Raw genomic sequence first — 15,242 nt, 5'->3', positions numbered from 1 at the left:
GTTTTCTGGGCCATTTGTGCAGTGTGTTACATTTGGCCCCTATGTAGAAATCGTTGGGGCCTGTCACTATAGGCCCCCATTTATAGTGATTATATGGTTTCTATCTACCATCTTTCTGGGCAAGGACAGCTCCGCTTTAAACTACAATAACCTCCACTGTTAATAGCTTTTCTACATCAGGCTCGATCATAATTCACTCAGTGTATTTACTTTGGGCAGGGTCCTGAAGACAGTGTGGTGGCGGTTTTTGCTTCACGAATTAATCTGGGTTAAATGTTTCACTCAGTGGGGTAAAGAGTCCCTGAAAAAATATCCAGGCCTGTTCGAAGCAAGACTAACGCACGGTGCGATAAATTCATATAATTTAATTGAAAGGCTGTTAATGGGACCAACACGAACATGTGCATGTAGTCGGTTTTATTTTATAGAGAGAGGTACGCACACGTGTCACGTGAACTCAGACAGGCGTTGGGGGCTTTTATTTTGACAGGCTGTATATACTGGATGGATGCGTGTATTTCCGGGTGGAGTCAGAGCAGGGCTTCCGCGAGCGGACTGTGCGGGATGGAAACGCGGTGTTTATGTCTTTTACTGGTCTGTGTGCTGTCACTGAGTCATGCCACAGCCGACAATGACAGCCTTAAAAAGATAAAAATGCAATATACAGGAATGCCACTGCTGAAGTTTCAGATTTGGTGAGTAAACGTGATGTCTTTCCGTTTCCTGTCAGTGCGCGAGCTGGTCAGTGTCGATAAAGCAACTGATTTAATCTGAACTATGTACATTCAGTAAACTCATTAAAGGGGGTTTATGTATAATTCCTATTCGGTTTCTTTAACTAGCTGAGTACACTGGCCTAAGCATCAATGCGCAAGAATCATATATAAACAATGCAACTGAATAATTACCTTTTTATACCCTACTATAGTCTATAGTCTTTGACTATACGTAGTGTTTCATGACATTTACTGAATTTATATTATTAAAGAGATAATAGTATAGTAGTATAATAGTATATAGTGCCCAAGTGCACTTGTTTTGCATATGAAAACTGTCTTCGTGTACAATATTGCTATAATGAATGCAGTTTTTCTTACTAAGGCTAGCACTCTGTGGGTCTCCTGCTAAACACAACACCTCTCTGTTTGCAGTGTATCCTGAGGCTACAGGCGGGTGTTTGAAGAGTACACTCGGGTTCTCAGCCAGAGGTACCCAGACATCCGCATCGAGGGAGAAAACTTCCTGCCACAGCCTTTATACAGGTGGCTTTCTCATGCATTTCTCATTTCATCAAGAAACTTTGTATTGTAGACCATACAGATTTATGGACAGTTCTTATTAAGATAGTAGTCATTTTAATTCATGAACTGAAACTGAAATTAAGATCTTTTTATTTATTTATTTTTAGACTTGTAGCTTCCTTCTTCTCTGTCTTCAAGCTTGCAGCGATTGGTTTAATTATCCTGGGCAAGGACCCTTTCACATATTTCAACATGGAGACTCCAGGAATCTGGCGTTGGGCACAAGAGAATAAGGTCAGCGGGGGCCAGTTATGTAGTCAGGGTTCCTACGGTCTTTGGAAAAGTATGGGGAAAAGAAAGTAGAGTATGAAAAAGTATTTGTGTTTCCAGACTTTGCTCCTATTTATTTTAATTTTATATATAAAATATATTTTTATTGTACAAGTCAAAGTAAAAAAAAAAATCTATTGAGAGGTTTGAAATTTGAGTCTGGAAAAGTATGGAATCTTGAAATGGAACCTTGTGCATATCTACATCTATTCAAAAATCTCATGTTATATTTTGGATGATAGTGGGTCTCATTCACTTATAATTGTGTAGCTGCTTTTGGTATCCCTCCTTTTAATAATTAATTTTTAATTCCTTGAGGGATACGTAAATTGTATAAGTACATTTTATTATCAGTTGTTACTTTTTTATTAACTTATTCAGTTTTGAAAATATTTTCTGCATTTGTGTTGTTAATTTTATATGAATTACCCTGTATTTCCACGTTGTCTAAATTTCTACCTCAAAATTTCAGTGATACTTTTCTCATTCCAATATATGAATATATTATTGTATTTGTGTGTTTATCTTGTCACACAATTTTCCAGGCAATTTTCTAATGTCAATAGCGTAGGGACGTATGAAGCACAGGCCACACAGAAGTCACTTTTAAACCGACTTTTACTTTACTCTTACTTTTAAATCTTTCTGTCAATGCAGCAAATTCTCATGACCACCATGCGTACCATATATGTTTGTGACCTCAGTTTGATGTGTTTTTGTAAAGATATATGCCTGCATGATGGTGTTCTTCCTCAGCAACATGATAGAAAACCAGTGTATGTCCACTGGTGCCTTTGAAATCACACTTAATGGTAAGACTGATGATTAATTACAGATCAAAATATTGCAGCGCAATGATTTCATGCTGTTAAAACTACATGATGTTTAACCCCTTAATACTGGTGATTTTTCCTCTGTGTGTGTATGTTCATGTGCTCACAGATATGCCTGTATGGTCAAAGCTGCAGTCGGGACACCTGCCCTCCATGCAGCAGCTGGTGCAGATTCTGGAGAATGAGATGAAGCTGAGTGCACACATGGACTCTCTCCCACACAGACGGGCTTAGTAGAGATGTAGGAACTATACCGACTGGCTGTGGCTTGTGGGTAGTCTAGTAGTTTTTATGCAACCATATAAAGATATTGAATGCGTCCACAGGGTTTCTGCAAGTGTTAAAGCAGTGGTCTCAAACTCAATTCCTGGAGGGCCACAGCTCTGCAGAGTTTAGCTCCAGCCAGCTCCAAATCACACCTGCTTGGAAGTTTATAATAATCCTGAAGACCTCGATTAGCTGGATCAGGTGTGTTTGATTAAGGCTGCAACCATTAGCTGAAAAAGCGTAACGGCTAAAGCTAACGCTTCCGGTCTGGCAGTACGTGGGAAAGGAGACCAGAGGCCATATTTTTTGAATGGATGTCAGTGGAGGAGAGGCTTCACTAGCACTGAATAAACAGCTTTTTAAAGGAAACGGCTTATTTAATGAATCGACAGCCTATCTACTAATCTTCAACATGTTTTACACTAAACAATTCTATTTTTAGAGTATACCACGAAAAAAGTGCTGTTTTATAAGAGAAGTCACTGACTTTTGTGACAGGTGGGATTCAGCTTACGGCATTTCTCATTCATTCCTATGGGATCCGTAAACAGCGATTGAGTATCGAACAACTCTGACCGAAATTCAATGATGTCAAGGCTGTAATGTGATTGGTTATTAAGGGACACGTTATCCAAGTTAGCCGCTACGCTTTCTCCAATAGTAAGTAATACAGACCCTCTCATCTCTCTATAGTAAGACAATCTCTGGCTAAGCTGTGGCCCTCCAGGAACTGAGTTTGAGACCAATGTGTTAAAAGGGACAGTTCACCCAAAAATGAAAATTGTCATCTCACCCTCGTGTTGTTCCAAACATGTATGAGTTTCTTTCTTCTGTTGAACGCATTAGAAGATATTTTGAAGAATTTGAGTAACCAAACAGTTGACCGTAACAATTAACTTCTATAGTACTTTTCCCATACTAAGGAAGTCAGTAGCTACCGTCAACTGTTTGGTTGACACAATTTTCAGTTTTGGGTGAAATCTGAGTCTTATATTCATATAGTCACAGCATAAAATGTTGTATGCATTGCAAGAAATGGTTATCTTCGTCAGTATTTAATTTTTTTTTTTGGTTTCCATTGCAAATATTTAATAAACACATTTACTTGAGTTGAAAAATTAAGTCATTTATTTATTTTGAGAAATTAAACAAAATGAGAAACTTTATGAACTTGTTTTCCATGATTTATCGGAGCCTGTTGGCTTTTTTTTTATTTTATTTTTTATAATAAAATCAGAAACGAGTTCTTATTTTGTCATTTTGCCTTAGAAAGTAATGTATCTTGATTTGAGAACCTTTAGACATTTGTACTGGATAACAGGACACAAATAATGAAGAAGTGTTGCTAATACAACTCAACTCATTGTTTAAAGAACATATTGATGATATTCCTTAAATCTTCTTTACTTGGTCTTAAATTTATCTTCCTATAACCTTCAGAAACCCTGGTCCAGAAGCATTGGGATTTTAAGAATATTCTGAAAACTAAATTCAGAGCTTTACAGTTGTGTTTGAACATCATGCGTTACACTCATCTTTTCCCTCTAGGTGTGTGATGCGAGGCCTTGGTGTGTGAGATGACATTAATGAAGGTTTGCACTGAAGGCAGCGTGTCTGCTGGTGCAGACTGGATGTCCAGCCCTCTCTCACTGCTCCATGGGTCTCTCTACTCCCACAGCCCTACAGTCCTCGGCTAAGAATTATGGAGGAAATGAAAAGTTTCACTTGCAGGTATTCTGCAGTCATCGACCAATAAAAACACGCTGTTAAGTGGGCCTATTGGTGTTAAACAGTGTTCACCTGTTTTTGGTTGTGTGTAGTAGACTGCTGTATTAATGAATGAAATCAGTTTTTAAAACTCTTGTAATATGTGCACAACTACAGTTCAGTATTTGATTTCTCTCTCACTCATTTTCTTTACGCTTTCTTCATAAGATTTTGTGCCAATTTATTAATTCCGCTGATGTTTACGCTAATTTTCAGTGTTTTTGTTATGAAATATAAACAGTTATGTTAATGTATCCAATAACTAAATATGTACATATCATCAAGGATGTACTTTGATACATTTTGATCATTTTTAATATTTACACTCTGTTTTGAATAAATTCGGTCAATGGATGTCTAAACAAATTGTGTCTTTTGTCATTGGAAAACATTTTCTTCCACGAGATCTGAGCCAGAAGACCAAACCCGGCATTAATCTTATGTGTTTTGTTTATCTTCAGTTTGTAGGAGACGTTGTTTGTTGAAGTAGGATTTTAAACATATAAAGGCACGGTTTCACAGACAGAGCTTAGACTAAACCAGGATTAGGCCATTTAAGTCATTTTTATTAACATGCCTTAGAAAAAAAACATTACTGGTGTGCATCTTGAGACAAAACAGAGGCACGGATATATTTTAAGATCAGTCAGTGCAAGTTTATTTCGGTTGAAACAGCTCAGAATTACATTTTAGACTAAGACTAGGCTTAAGCCTTGTCTGTGAAACCGGGGGTAAAGGTTTTCAAATGGAAAACGATGTAATCTGATATCCAGTTGTGTGATTGGTTCATCCCAAACAGCGATGAAAAAAGTAACAGATATCACATGAAAAAGCGGCTAATAACATGTACTGACTGAGGGAGACTGAGTACGTGATTGTTTTTTTTTTATTATTATTATTATTAAAATGTATAAATATATGTAGTTATACAATACTCATAATGTTTTACCATGTGAGGCTTTTTTAAAATCATGCATGTAAAGCTAGCCGAGCGTGTAACATTGATCACTAGATGGCGCTCGCTATTCAAATAGAGATCATGGTCACGTGGTGTGCTTTTCAAGGGAAGTAACTTATAGAGAGCATGCGTGTTGTGAATCGAAATGTGATTTTTGTTCTATTTCTTTGTAATTAATTTTTAATGTGAAAGTCTTTCAGCAGATTCTGAATTAACATTCATGTGGAGGCAGCGCGAGGTGAACGTAACCATGAGTTGTTTTTCAAACAGGCTATCTGTGCCAATCATGTTACTTAAATGAATAACGTTAGTCATACTTTTCGTATGATCACCATGCATGTACTGTTATCCTATTTAGTACCATTACAAAGTAGATAGTCACATGTTGAGACACCCAGGTGTGTGTTTTGGAGACGTGATGGATGGGGATCCAGCAGGAATGAATATATCACAACAGTCATCAAGCGTGGAAGTGAATGAGGACATGGAAACCAAAAGTGAAAGTGAGCATCAGCCATCAAAAAATGCTTTGATTGACATCAGCTTTTGCGGATCCACTCCTCTGTTGTGGAAGGTGTCAGACATGAAAAGGTGCAGATCTGCGGGTGTGATCGGGGCTCTGGTGGGCTCTCTGGCCCGTCAGCCTCGGCAGAACGTGCGGCTGGGCAGACCGCTGGAGCTCCTGCAGGAGGAGGCGCTGCTGCTGGAGGAGACGAGCTCTGCTGCTGCATCACTGCAACCTCAGGTGCACACTTCAACTGCTACAGTCAGTACACTCATCTATCTATGATGTATGTGTCAGGTTTCAGGAGTAGCCATTCAACTGAGGCTGCGCTACTCTCTGCGAATTGCAAAACCCGATTCCAAATCATCAGTCCTCATTCTGCTGGATCTATCAGCCGCTTTTGACACTGTCAATCATCAGATCCTCCTGTCCACCCTGTCATCACTGGGATTCCACTTCGCTGGTTTGAATCCCATCTCACTGGTAGGTCTTTCAGGGTGGCCTGGGGAGGTATCCAAAGCACATCAACTGGTCACTGGGGTTCCTCAGGGATCGGTTCTTGGACACCACCTCTTCTCCACATACACTACATCACTGGGTCCCATCATACAGGCACATGGCTTCTCCTACCATTGCTACGCTGATGACACACAGCTCTATCTCTCTTTTTAAACAGATGATCCAACGGTAGCTGCACAGATCTCAGGCTGCCTGGCGAACATCTCGCATGGATGAAAGAACATCACCTACAGCTCAACCTGGCAAAGATCTTCTTGTCTTCCCTGCCCCTCCAACTCTACAGCATGACTTCACGATCCAGTTAGGTTCATCAACAATTACCCCATAAATTTCGGTCAGAAATCTTGGTGTAATCTTTGATGACCATCTGACCTTCAAAGAGCACATTGCAAAGACTGCTCGATCTTACAGGTTTGCACTACACAACATCAGGAAGATCAGGCCCTTTCTGACAGAGCATGCTGCACAACTTCTTGTCCAGGCCCTTGTCATTTCCAGGCTGTACTACTGCAATGCTCTTCTGGCTGGACTTCCATCAAACCTCTACAAATGATTCAAAATACAGCGGCACGACTGGTCTTCAAAAAGCCCATGTTACACCTCTCTTTATCTCCTTGCACTGGCTACCAGTGGCAGCTCGCATCAAGTTCAAGACACTGATGCTTGCATACAGAACAACCACAGGCTCAGCACCCTCCTACTTCCACTCACTCTTACAAATCTACATCCCCTCCAGAAGTCTGAGATCTGCTAGTGAGCGACGCCTCGTGGTACCATCACAGAGAGGCTCAAAATCACTCTCCAGAACATTCTCGTTCACCATTCCTGGTGTAATGATCTTCCCACCCCTATCCGGAATGCTGGGTCTCTGTCAATCTTCAAGCAACAACTGAAAACTCATCTCTTTCGGCACTACTTGACTTCGTCCTAAACTTAAAAAAAAAAAAAAAGAAACTTTATCTTTCTCTTTCTCTCCTTCCCTTGCTAGCTTGTCCTTATTTGAACAATGCCTGAGACTTGGTGTTACGAGCACTTCCTCTGTCTGACTGCGTCTTCAAGATGAATCACTTTATGTATTTCCCAATTGTAAGTCGCTTTGGATAAAAGCGTCTGCAAAATGACTAAATGTAAATGTGTTTATTATTATTATTTTCATCAGGATTGTGGAGACGAGAAGCATTCGGAGGCGGTGAGACAGTATGAGGCCGGTCTGGAGAGCAGTTATAAGGAGCAGCGTGCTCTGGCCCTTGAGGACAAGAAGACAGTGCTGAGGAGAATCATGAATGAGAAGCAGAACAGCGAGAGAGTGTCTGGTAAAATCTTAAATAGAAGACATTAAGCCAATTTATTTTACATTTCTCCTATTTACATATTCAGATGCTTATTTTCTTTTGGCATTAGTGACATTTGTGCCAATAGTATATGCACGTATTTACACTAAAAAAAGACTTGAATTTCAGAAAATATTTTTTGAATTTCTTTTATTTCATACAAAAATGTATTAACCGTATTTGTATCACTATACATCATATTGTTCGTATTAATGTTCCGGGTTTAATTAAAAAATATGTGGCATTCTGCCAATTACCACAGGGAATAATTGTAACTTTTGGAAAAAAAAAACAATTAGTTTGAAGTTAGTTATACAGTTCGTATATAATAATTTGAAATTTGTTAAAGGTGCCATAGAATGCATTGATACAATATTTTTTAAATTGTTCTCTGATATCTACACAGAAGGTATGTGGCTTAGGTAAGGGCAAAAATTCTCCAGAAACGGTTTTACATGTCCATTTACAACCCTAGGATTTCTCCCTAGAATGAAATGGTCTGTTATTGGCCTATTTGGAAGGGTCATGAATAATAATGTTGAGCTCTGCTCTGATTGGCTGTTTCACAGTGCGGCTCATTTCAGCTCATTTCTCACACAGCAGGAAGGAAACACAGGGAGGAAAATATATATTTCAATACTTTCTCTCGCAATTATATCGTTGGGTAATTATACTGTATATAAAATGGGGGCATCAGGGAGCCGCTATTAATATGCAGGGATGTGAAAATGCTTTCAAATGCACGATCGATTTTTACTCTCGAGTTTCGTGATCGCACAAACTCTATTGAGTGGCAGTACTTACCACACATTATACAAGATCAGATGCTTGTCAGTGGTGCTCAGGATCTGTAAATCATTCGCCATCATCCTCAGTCATCTCTCCTTACTCTGTTTATGTGGTAAGTGAAATCTTATGTACTGCAATGTAACAGGCTACCACTAGCAAGGAGCTAACCATGTCCCTTAGTGGCTCGTGTTATTTTATTAGAATGCGTTATTTGCTTTCTGTGCCTTTCTGAATACAGACACCATCCCATCCCTGCACATCACACCCCCTGCACAGCCTGGAGCATAACATTTATTTCCATGATCTGCCATTTTCATTGTCCTCGCTTGTTTCTTCACAATACCTGCAGAAGTTCTGATGATTCGGCTGGCGGCTGGCCTCGAACATGGGCGGTTATATGCAAATGTTGGGGGCGTAACTATTAGTGATCCTGACTGTTACGTCACAGTCAGTGTTATGTTCTGATTCGCCTATTTTTCAGTGTTTTTTTTATATTCACTAGATTTACATAAGCAGGAGGAAACAATGGTGTTTGAGTCTCACGGTATGTCATTTCCATGTATAAAACTCTTATTATTCAGTTTTCCATTCTATGGCACCTTTAAATCCTTTTACTGAAATGTATCGATCAGCTGACAGGTCAGTGGCAGTATCCACCTCCCACATAATGCTCTTGGCCTATTTATGGTTAAAAAAATATAATTGAACTGCACAATTTCTTTACTTCTTAACTGCCCAAACCTCACATCCAAAGTGAAATCTTAAAGGGTTAGTTCACCCAAAAATTACTCACCCTGATGTCGTTCCAAACCCATAAGACCTCATAAGAAAACAAAAAAACATTGTTTGTTTTTGACCCATATAACCTAGTATTTTAATAAATAAGGTTGTTACTAGTGCTGTCAAACGATCAATCGCATCCAAAATAAACGTTTTTGTTTACATAATATGTGTGTGTGTGTGTACTCTGTATATTTATGTATGTATATAAATACACACACACACATACAGTATATATTTTGAAAATATTTATGTATATATTTGTTCACTTAATTTATATTATAAATATATTCAATATTTAAACATAACATATTTTTCTTAAATATATACATGCATGTGTGTGTATTTATATATACATAATATTCACAGTCCACACATACAGTATATTATGTAAGCAAAAACTTATTTCAGATGCGATTAATCGTTTGACTGCACTAGTTGTTATGAGACCAAAATATTAGATACCAGTTGAATTTCACAATTCTAGATTCCAATTTCAATAACACAGCAATAACTAATAGCCAAACTAAATACAAATTCAAGCATTATTGAAGACAAGTAAACAGTCAGTAATAAAACGAGAACAAATGCTTTAAACACCGTTGTATTCAGTTTTCAGGTTGTTCTAACAGTAGATTCAATTAATTAAATGTAAAATAACCAAATTAAATATATTAATCTTTGTTAAAGCTATAGAATTGATTCAGTCAAGAGCCGTGAGTGACTGTCTTTTGTGGTTTGATAACATTAATGGCACAGACAGCAGCAGGTTTATTAGGCTGTTGCCACTTATATATTATGCTCAGATTAAATATACTGACGCATATCCGATTTTCTCTCAACTGTTTAGGTTCACTTTAGTCGGTACTGACTGTGTTTATGATGCTAATTGGCAAGATGGGTGTTTTGAAATAATTTTGCATGTTTTTGTCTGTTGCAATTAGAGCAGTAAGATACTGTATTTGATCCCACAGGCACTGATGACTCTGGCAATGCAATTAGAGACCGTCTTAAGGCACTGGACCAGGCTTTCCGCTTCCCGTGGTCGGCCATGGCGGTCCAGCTTTGCACTGCCCGCGCCGGCTTCAGCCACTGTCCGGAGGAACGCAGTTTCCATTCCACTGATTGGTCAATGCCTAGAGATGAACGCCTGAACACTAGATTGTGTGTATACAGAGATCTGAGAAACAAAGGCTTCTACCTGACCTCCGCAGGGAAGTTTGGAGGAGATTTCCTGGTTTATCCAGGTATGTTTGTGTCGAACAGGAATATCAAAAGGGCTATTGTTTTCATTGATATTACAGATATATGAAATGTTTTTTCGGTGCAAATTAACATTTGAGATCTTTATTTTGACATTTTGCAGGTGATCCTCTGCGTTTCCATGCTCATTTCATTGCATTATGCAACTCCATGGATGAAGAGCTACACCTCTGTGATATTCTAGCTATAGCTCGTCTGGGCTCTAATGTGAAGAAAACAGTATTGCTTTGCTCTCCGCGGAGCCTCAGTGAGAGTGTGGAGGGTGATGTGGTTTATTCATCGCTGCAGTGGAGTTCTATGGTGTAAAAACACAACTAGAGTTTGTTTGATAATCAAAAGATTCAGCTTTTCAGAAACTCAATGTGCCTTCTGAAGTGTAAAGTGTGTGTGTGAAGGTTGTTTGATTAATTCTGAATGACTGAATTTTGTTTGACTGTCAACATGCAGAGGCAGAGTATCAAAATCTATAATAAAAATCTAATGAATTTTGTCTTTTTGTTGATTTTTTTTTTTGTATTAGTTGTCAGTGTCACTCGGTTTAAACATCACAGCCATTTAAAATAACTGATAAAGTGAGATGGCAAATATATTTTTGAGATTTTCACAACATTTCTGTTATGTAGTACCTAAACTTTAACTTAAAAATATATATATATATATATATATTAAAGCAATACACAACGTTCGAAACATTTTGCTTGAAAAACAAATAATTTAGATTTTTGCTTTTTTTGCATCAAGCTGGGGACAAAATAGTTTAAAATTCAATCCTATGTTCAGTTTTTATTTATGAAGGATATCATTTAAAATGCTCTTTTGTTGGTTTTGATTTCTTCTGTTTGGATCAAAGCGTCTGCTAAATAACTATGTAATATTTCGTCCAACATGTTTATCACATAATTATCAAATATAACATGATAGAATGTTTTATGATGAAAATAAATTAAATGGGGCTAATGTAAAAAAAATGCAAAGAGGCAGTGCCAGCGTTATGAAGTCTCGCGAGACCGAGACGAAGACAGGGCGAGATCAAGTCGCAGGAGGAGGAAGGCAAGAAAAAGAGGGAGATCTTGACAAACTAATAAAACCCATTAAAATGTCGGGAAGGTCCGTGCGAGCGGAGACGCGCAGCCGTGCAAAAGATGATATCAAAAAAGTGATGGCGGCAATCGAAAGGGTCCGTCGGTGGTAAGTTGCTTGTTTGAAGAGGGAGACAAGTTTCTTTTCTTCTGCGTTACAAAAATAAACTTCAGCGTGGCGGGGAGGGTGACGTCATTCAGTCACATGACAGACAAGCAGGGGCTTCACTGTATACAGTATGTGGGCGTGTCTTGGGATTGAACGATCTGTTGGTGGTCTGTAATGGGGTGAAGTGATTTTGTCATATATATATATATATATATTTATCAGTCTCTGTTGAACATCCTTGTAACTTGTGAATCTCACAAATTCTGCCAAGAACATGTGGTAGGTTTTCAATATAAATTAAGTCTTTACCCCAATACAATACTAAATTATATATATACTTTATATTGTGTTGTGGTAAAAAAAAATACTGAAGCATATTGAGTATCTAATGATAACTACCACTGAAATGAAAATAACACAAATGACAAAAAGCCTCAAAAGAAAAAACATACAGCTGCATAACAGTACTCCGAATTTGAAAATAAATAAATAACAGTCCTAATTTTATTTTTTATTTCTTCTTCTATTAATAAAGCCATTTTTTGTGAAACGTTTGTCCTCTTAGGGAAAAAAAGTGGGTTACAGTGGGAGACACATCATTACGGATATTCAAATGGGTCCCGGTTACAGAGACTAAACAGGTGTGTACAGTATATTATGTCATCTCAAGCAGCTGTCCACTTCTCAGATATATAAATACAGTGTTCATTTTCAAAATGTCATTTTTTCTTTCTTGTAGATATACAAGCCTAAAGTGTCAGGGAGTGCAATGAGGGAACTGAAGGGCTTTCCTACAGATGTAGTGTTGGAAAACGCCCGCTCCGTGCTACTGGATTTCCAGGGTAATACAGGACTTAAGGACATGTTTATGTCAAACACAAGGAAACTTGATATTTCCTCTGTAAACAATTCAGAACATTCTCTCTATATATAATGCAATACTGGTTTGTGTTATGCTCTAGTTACATAAATGACCTTGCACCTTGACAGTGTGGTTTGCATATCTATTTTAACATGGCATGTACTGTTACATTACAGTGTGCTAAAGTACTTATACATAATTGACATATTTCTTCATGAGATTTCACACAAATATGTTTCATTCATTCACTCTCCTACACAGATGACAACAGTAACCAGAGTTTCCTATCAGATGCCTATCAGTCTAATACCAAAGTGGACAGCAGCAGCAACTCCAGTCCACAGCATGTGAGTGAAGCAGTGAGCCCTTCCCATGCACCCTACTTCCGTACAGAGGATTCCCAGCCGCCCACCCTGGGACAGGAAACCATGGATGCTGAGAGAGGTGAGACAGACCAGTGAAAAAGCATTCAGTAAAAAGATTATTTATCTAACTGACAAGGTAGATACAACATATTGGTCTTCAAAGCAAATGCAAATATTATAATGCAAATAACAATGTATTGATGGGGTACTATATTAAGTAAGTTTTCAACATTAATATTAATAATTGAGTACCAATAATAACTGAACTGAAAAATAGCATATTAGAATAATTTCTGAAGGATCATGTGAGACTGAAGACTCACAATTTATGATTTTACTGTATTTTTGATCAATAAATGCAGTGTTGGTGACAGAAGAGACTTCTTTTAAAACATTATAAACTTTATTTATTTCAAGTGTGTGTATATATATATATATATATATATATGTATTTTCCATTTGAGTTTTTTCAATATCCATTATCCTAATAGTGATGCTTATTACTGTAATAAACATTTTACTGTATTAAAAAATACATTGATGTATTTTGTTAGCACAAGTTAAAGGCAGTACATCAAATAAAAATGTACTGTTTTTTCCCCATATTACAATAATGTAATTATAATTTTGGGTATAATTGTGCTGAACTGTCATAAAATAATACCATAACACAAAAAAATCTAAATAGACCATTTAATTTAATATTTAATACTTTTTAATTTTAGGGTGAATTATGATTTATTGTATGCATGTTCTTGACATGTTTTGTTAGATACACCCAAGTATCTAAGATATCAGTTATGATGGTGCATCCTTCATTTCACATGCATACATGTATTTGCACATTTTATTTTTCATGATCCCATATTTAGAGGCATCAACAACCAGCAGTGAGGTGACGGATGAGCCCCCGACTCTAATTAAAGAAGATGTGTTGTCTCTCTCTACTCAGGTAGCGTCCAATAGTCTTCAAATAAATGTTCACCTAATGCATTGTGGGAATTAAAATATATGTTGCAAACCTGATTTTTGCTTTTCAAAGCATGCATGTTTTTCACAGGAGGAAGAGGAGGTGATTGGAGCCCCACCGCTTAAAAGAGTTTGCACTGAGCAGAATTCAACTCTCAGTTAGCACCACTATTCTGAACATTGCAGGTCAAAAGTATAGAAGTATTTCTGAAAGAGACTGAACTGGACATTTAAGAGACTTTTTACAACCCGCCAAATGCCTGAAATTCACCTTTACGGTATATGATCAAGAAAAACTTAAATTTTTGTTTTGTTTTTGTACATTAAAAAGATCATCTTAGATCTTGTCAGGTATTTTCTTATGAAGGTAAAGCAGTTTGTATTGCATCTTGAAAATAAACTGTTATATTGCATGCTCCTCAATTGTTAAAGGACTTTGGCAGCATAATACATGTGACTGCATGGAGTAATGATTGGTATATATACAGTATGCAAAACAGTTGCATTTTAAACTGTTAGCTGGTTTTGTGATTGTGGCATTTCTAAAGATTATACAAATACGTTTTATTGGCCTGTTTTATTGTAAAAATACTTAAATGCATGCATTTAGGGCAGTTTTAAATAGCATCCGTGTTATCTGTTTCTTGATTTGTTTATTATTGTTCAGTGTACTGCATCCAATTACCAAACGTTTTATTAAAAAAGAAGGAATGCCTATCTTTTCTAAATGGTAAGGTCACTCACAGATTTGTATTTTAAATATGAAGACTTCCACTTTCAATAGTCCTTGAAGTATTTTTCAAATAATAATAAAAAATATATATATATTTGTGTATGATCCATGTAGTGTTGCCTGGTAAAAAATGTGGACGTTTACACTAGACAGATAGAAATAAAACCACTTTGGATTTTATAAAGTTATATGGCAGATATAACACTATTGTACGTATGAAATGATTCCCAATATTATGATTTCAATACAATGTTTAAATGAGTTTTTATACATTTAATAATTTAGCGTTGTTTATATGCTTTAGACAGAGCTTTATTATTTCATATGTGGCCGCGAAAAACGTATTTATTAACATATTAATCAAGACTGTCTCTAATTGGATCAAAGTGTCGTGTGCATGCTCTATTGTCTCATTTTAAATTCGACAAAAGCTGCCTCTTTCAGCTAAACTCTAAGCATTTGGCTATATCAACTATGTTATAATAAAAATAAAATGCCCGTTATTAATACTAAAGTGTATGAGTCAACCTGCATACTGTCAT

General features: G+C 37.1%; 2 protein-coding genes and 1 pseudogene across 6 annotated transcripts; all 3 read left to right on the top strand.

The window, feature by feature from the left end:
• Positions 1-516: 516 nt before the first annotated feature.
• On the top strand, positions 517-4,798 carry LOC306888259 (thioredoxin reductase-like selenoprotein T1b; annotated as a pseudogene). Its single transcript, XR_013785965.1, has 6 exons — positions 517-695; positions 1,152-1,262; positions 1,409-1,535; positions 2,296-2,383; positions 2,514-2,674; positions 4,220-4,798. The product of XR_013785965.1 is annotated as a thioredoxin reductase-like selenoprotein T1b (transcript).
• A 492-nt stretch (positions 4,799-5,290) lies between these two features.
• Positions 5,291-11,077, top strand: LOC306888055 (tRNA-splicing endonuclease subunit Sen34-like). 3 transcript variants are annotated; one of them, XM_079446159.1, is made up of 5 exons: positions 5,478-6,141; positions 7,580-7,733; positions 9,043-9,084; positions 10,295-10,567; positions 10,687-11,073. In XM_079446159.1, the coding sequence occupies exons 1-5, from the start codon at positions 5,779-5,781 to the stop codon at positions 10,887-10,889; spliced, it is 1,035 nt and encodes a 344-aa protein (XP_079302285.1). In that variant the 5' UTR covers positions 5,478-5,778; the 3' UTR covers positions 10,890-11,073. The 3 variants fall into 3 exon arrangements, with proteins under 3 accessions (XP_079302287.1, XP_079302285.1, XP_079302286.1); XM_079446161.1 differs by lacking the exon at positions 9,043-9,084 and having other exon boundaries at positions 5,291-6,141; positions 10,687-11,077; XM_079446160.1 differs by lacking the exon at positions 9,043-9,084 and having other exon boundaries at positions 5,478-6,162.
• A 515-nt stretch (positions 11,078-11,592) lies between these two features.
• On the top strand, positions 11,593-15,205 carry LOC306888054 (B-cell CLL/lymphoma 7 protein family member B-B). 2 transcript variants are annotated; one of them, XM_079446158.1, is made up of 6 exons: positions 11,593-11,771; positions 12,337-12,412; positions 12,511-12,613; positions 12,895-13,077; positions 13,871-13,950; positions 14,059-15,205. In XM_079446158.1, the coding sequence occupies exons 1-6, from the start codon at positions 11,680-11,682 to the stop codon at positions 14,128-14,130; spliced, it is 606 nt and encodes a 201-aa protein (XP_079302284.1). In that variant the 5' UTR covers positions 11,593-11,679; the 3' UTR covers positions 14,131-15,205. The 2 variants fall into 2 exon arrangements, with proteins under 2 accessions (XP_079302284.1, XP_079302283.1); XM_079446157.1 differs by having other exon boundaries at positions 14,041-14,768.
• Positions 15,206-15,242: the final 37 nt, after the last annotated feature.

The sequence above is a fragment of the Barbus barbus genome (genome assembly GCF_936440315.1).
Source record: "Barbus barbus genome assembly, chromosome: 22".
In the NCBI taxonomy this organism is placed as follows: Eukaryota; Metazoa; Chordata; class Actinopteri; order Cypriniformes; family Cyprinidae; genus Barbus; species Barbus barbus.
Note: the sequence above shows the minus strand (reverse complement) of the source record. Positions and strands in the feature narration are given on the sequence as shown.

Excerpts from the sequence above, each read along its gene's own strand:
- LOC306888055 (XM_079446159.1), top strand. The coding sequence starts at position 5,779 with ATGTTGAGACACCCAGGTGTGTGTTTTGGAGACGTGATGGATGGGGAT. Across the intron at positions 7,734-9,042 it reads GAACAGCGAGAGAGTGTCTG|ATTTACATAAGCAGGAGGAA; the intron begins GTAAAATCTTAA and ends TATATTCACTAG. Across the intron at positions 9,085-10,294 it reads AATGGTGTTTGAGTCTCACG|GCACTGATGACTCTGGCAAT; the intron begins GTATGTCATTTC and ends TTGATCCCACAG.
- LOC306888054 (XM_079446157.1), top strand. The coding sequence starts at position 11,680 with ATGTCGGGAAGGTCCGTGCGAGCGGAGACGCGCAGCCGTGCAAAAGAT. Across the intron at positions 11,772-12,336 it reads ATCGAAAGGGTCCGTCGGTG|GGAAAAAAAGTGGGTTACAG; the intron begins GTAAGTTGCTTG and ends TTGTCCTCTTAG. Across the intron at positions 12,614-12,894 it reads CGTGCTACTGGATTTCCAGG|ATGACAACAGTAACCAGAGT; the intron begins GTAATACAGGAC and ends TCTCCTACACAG.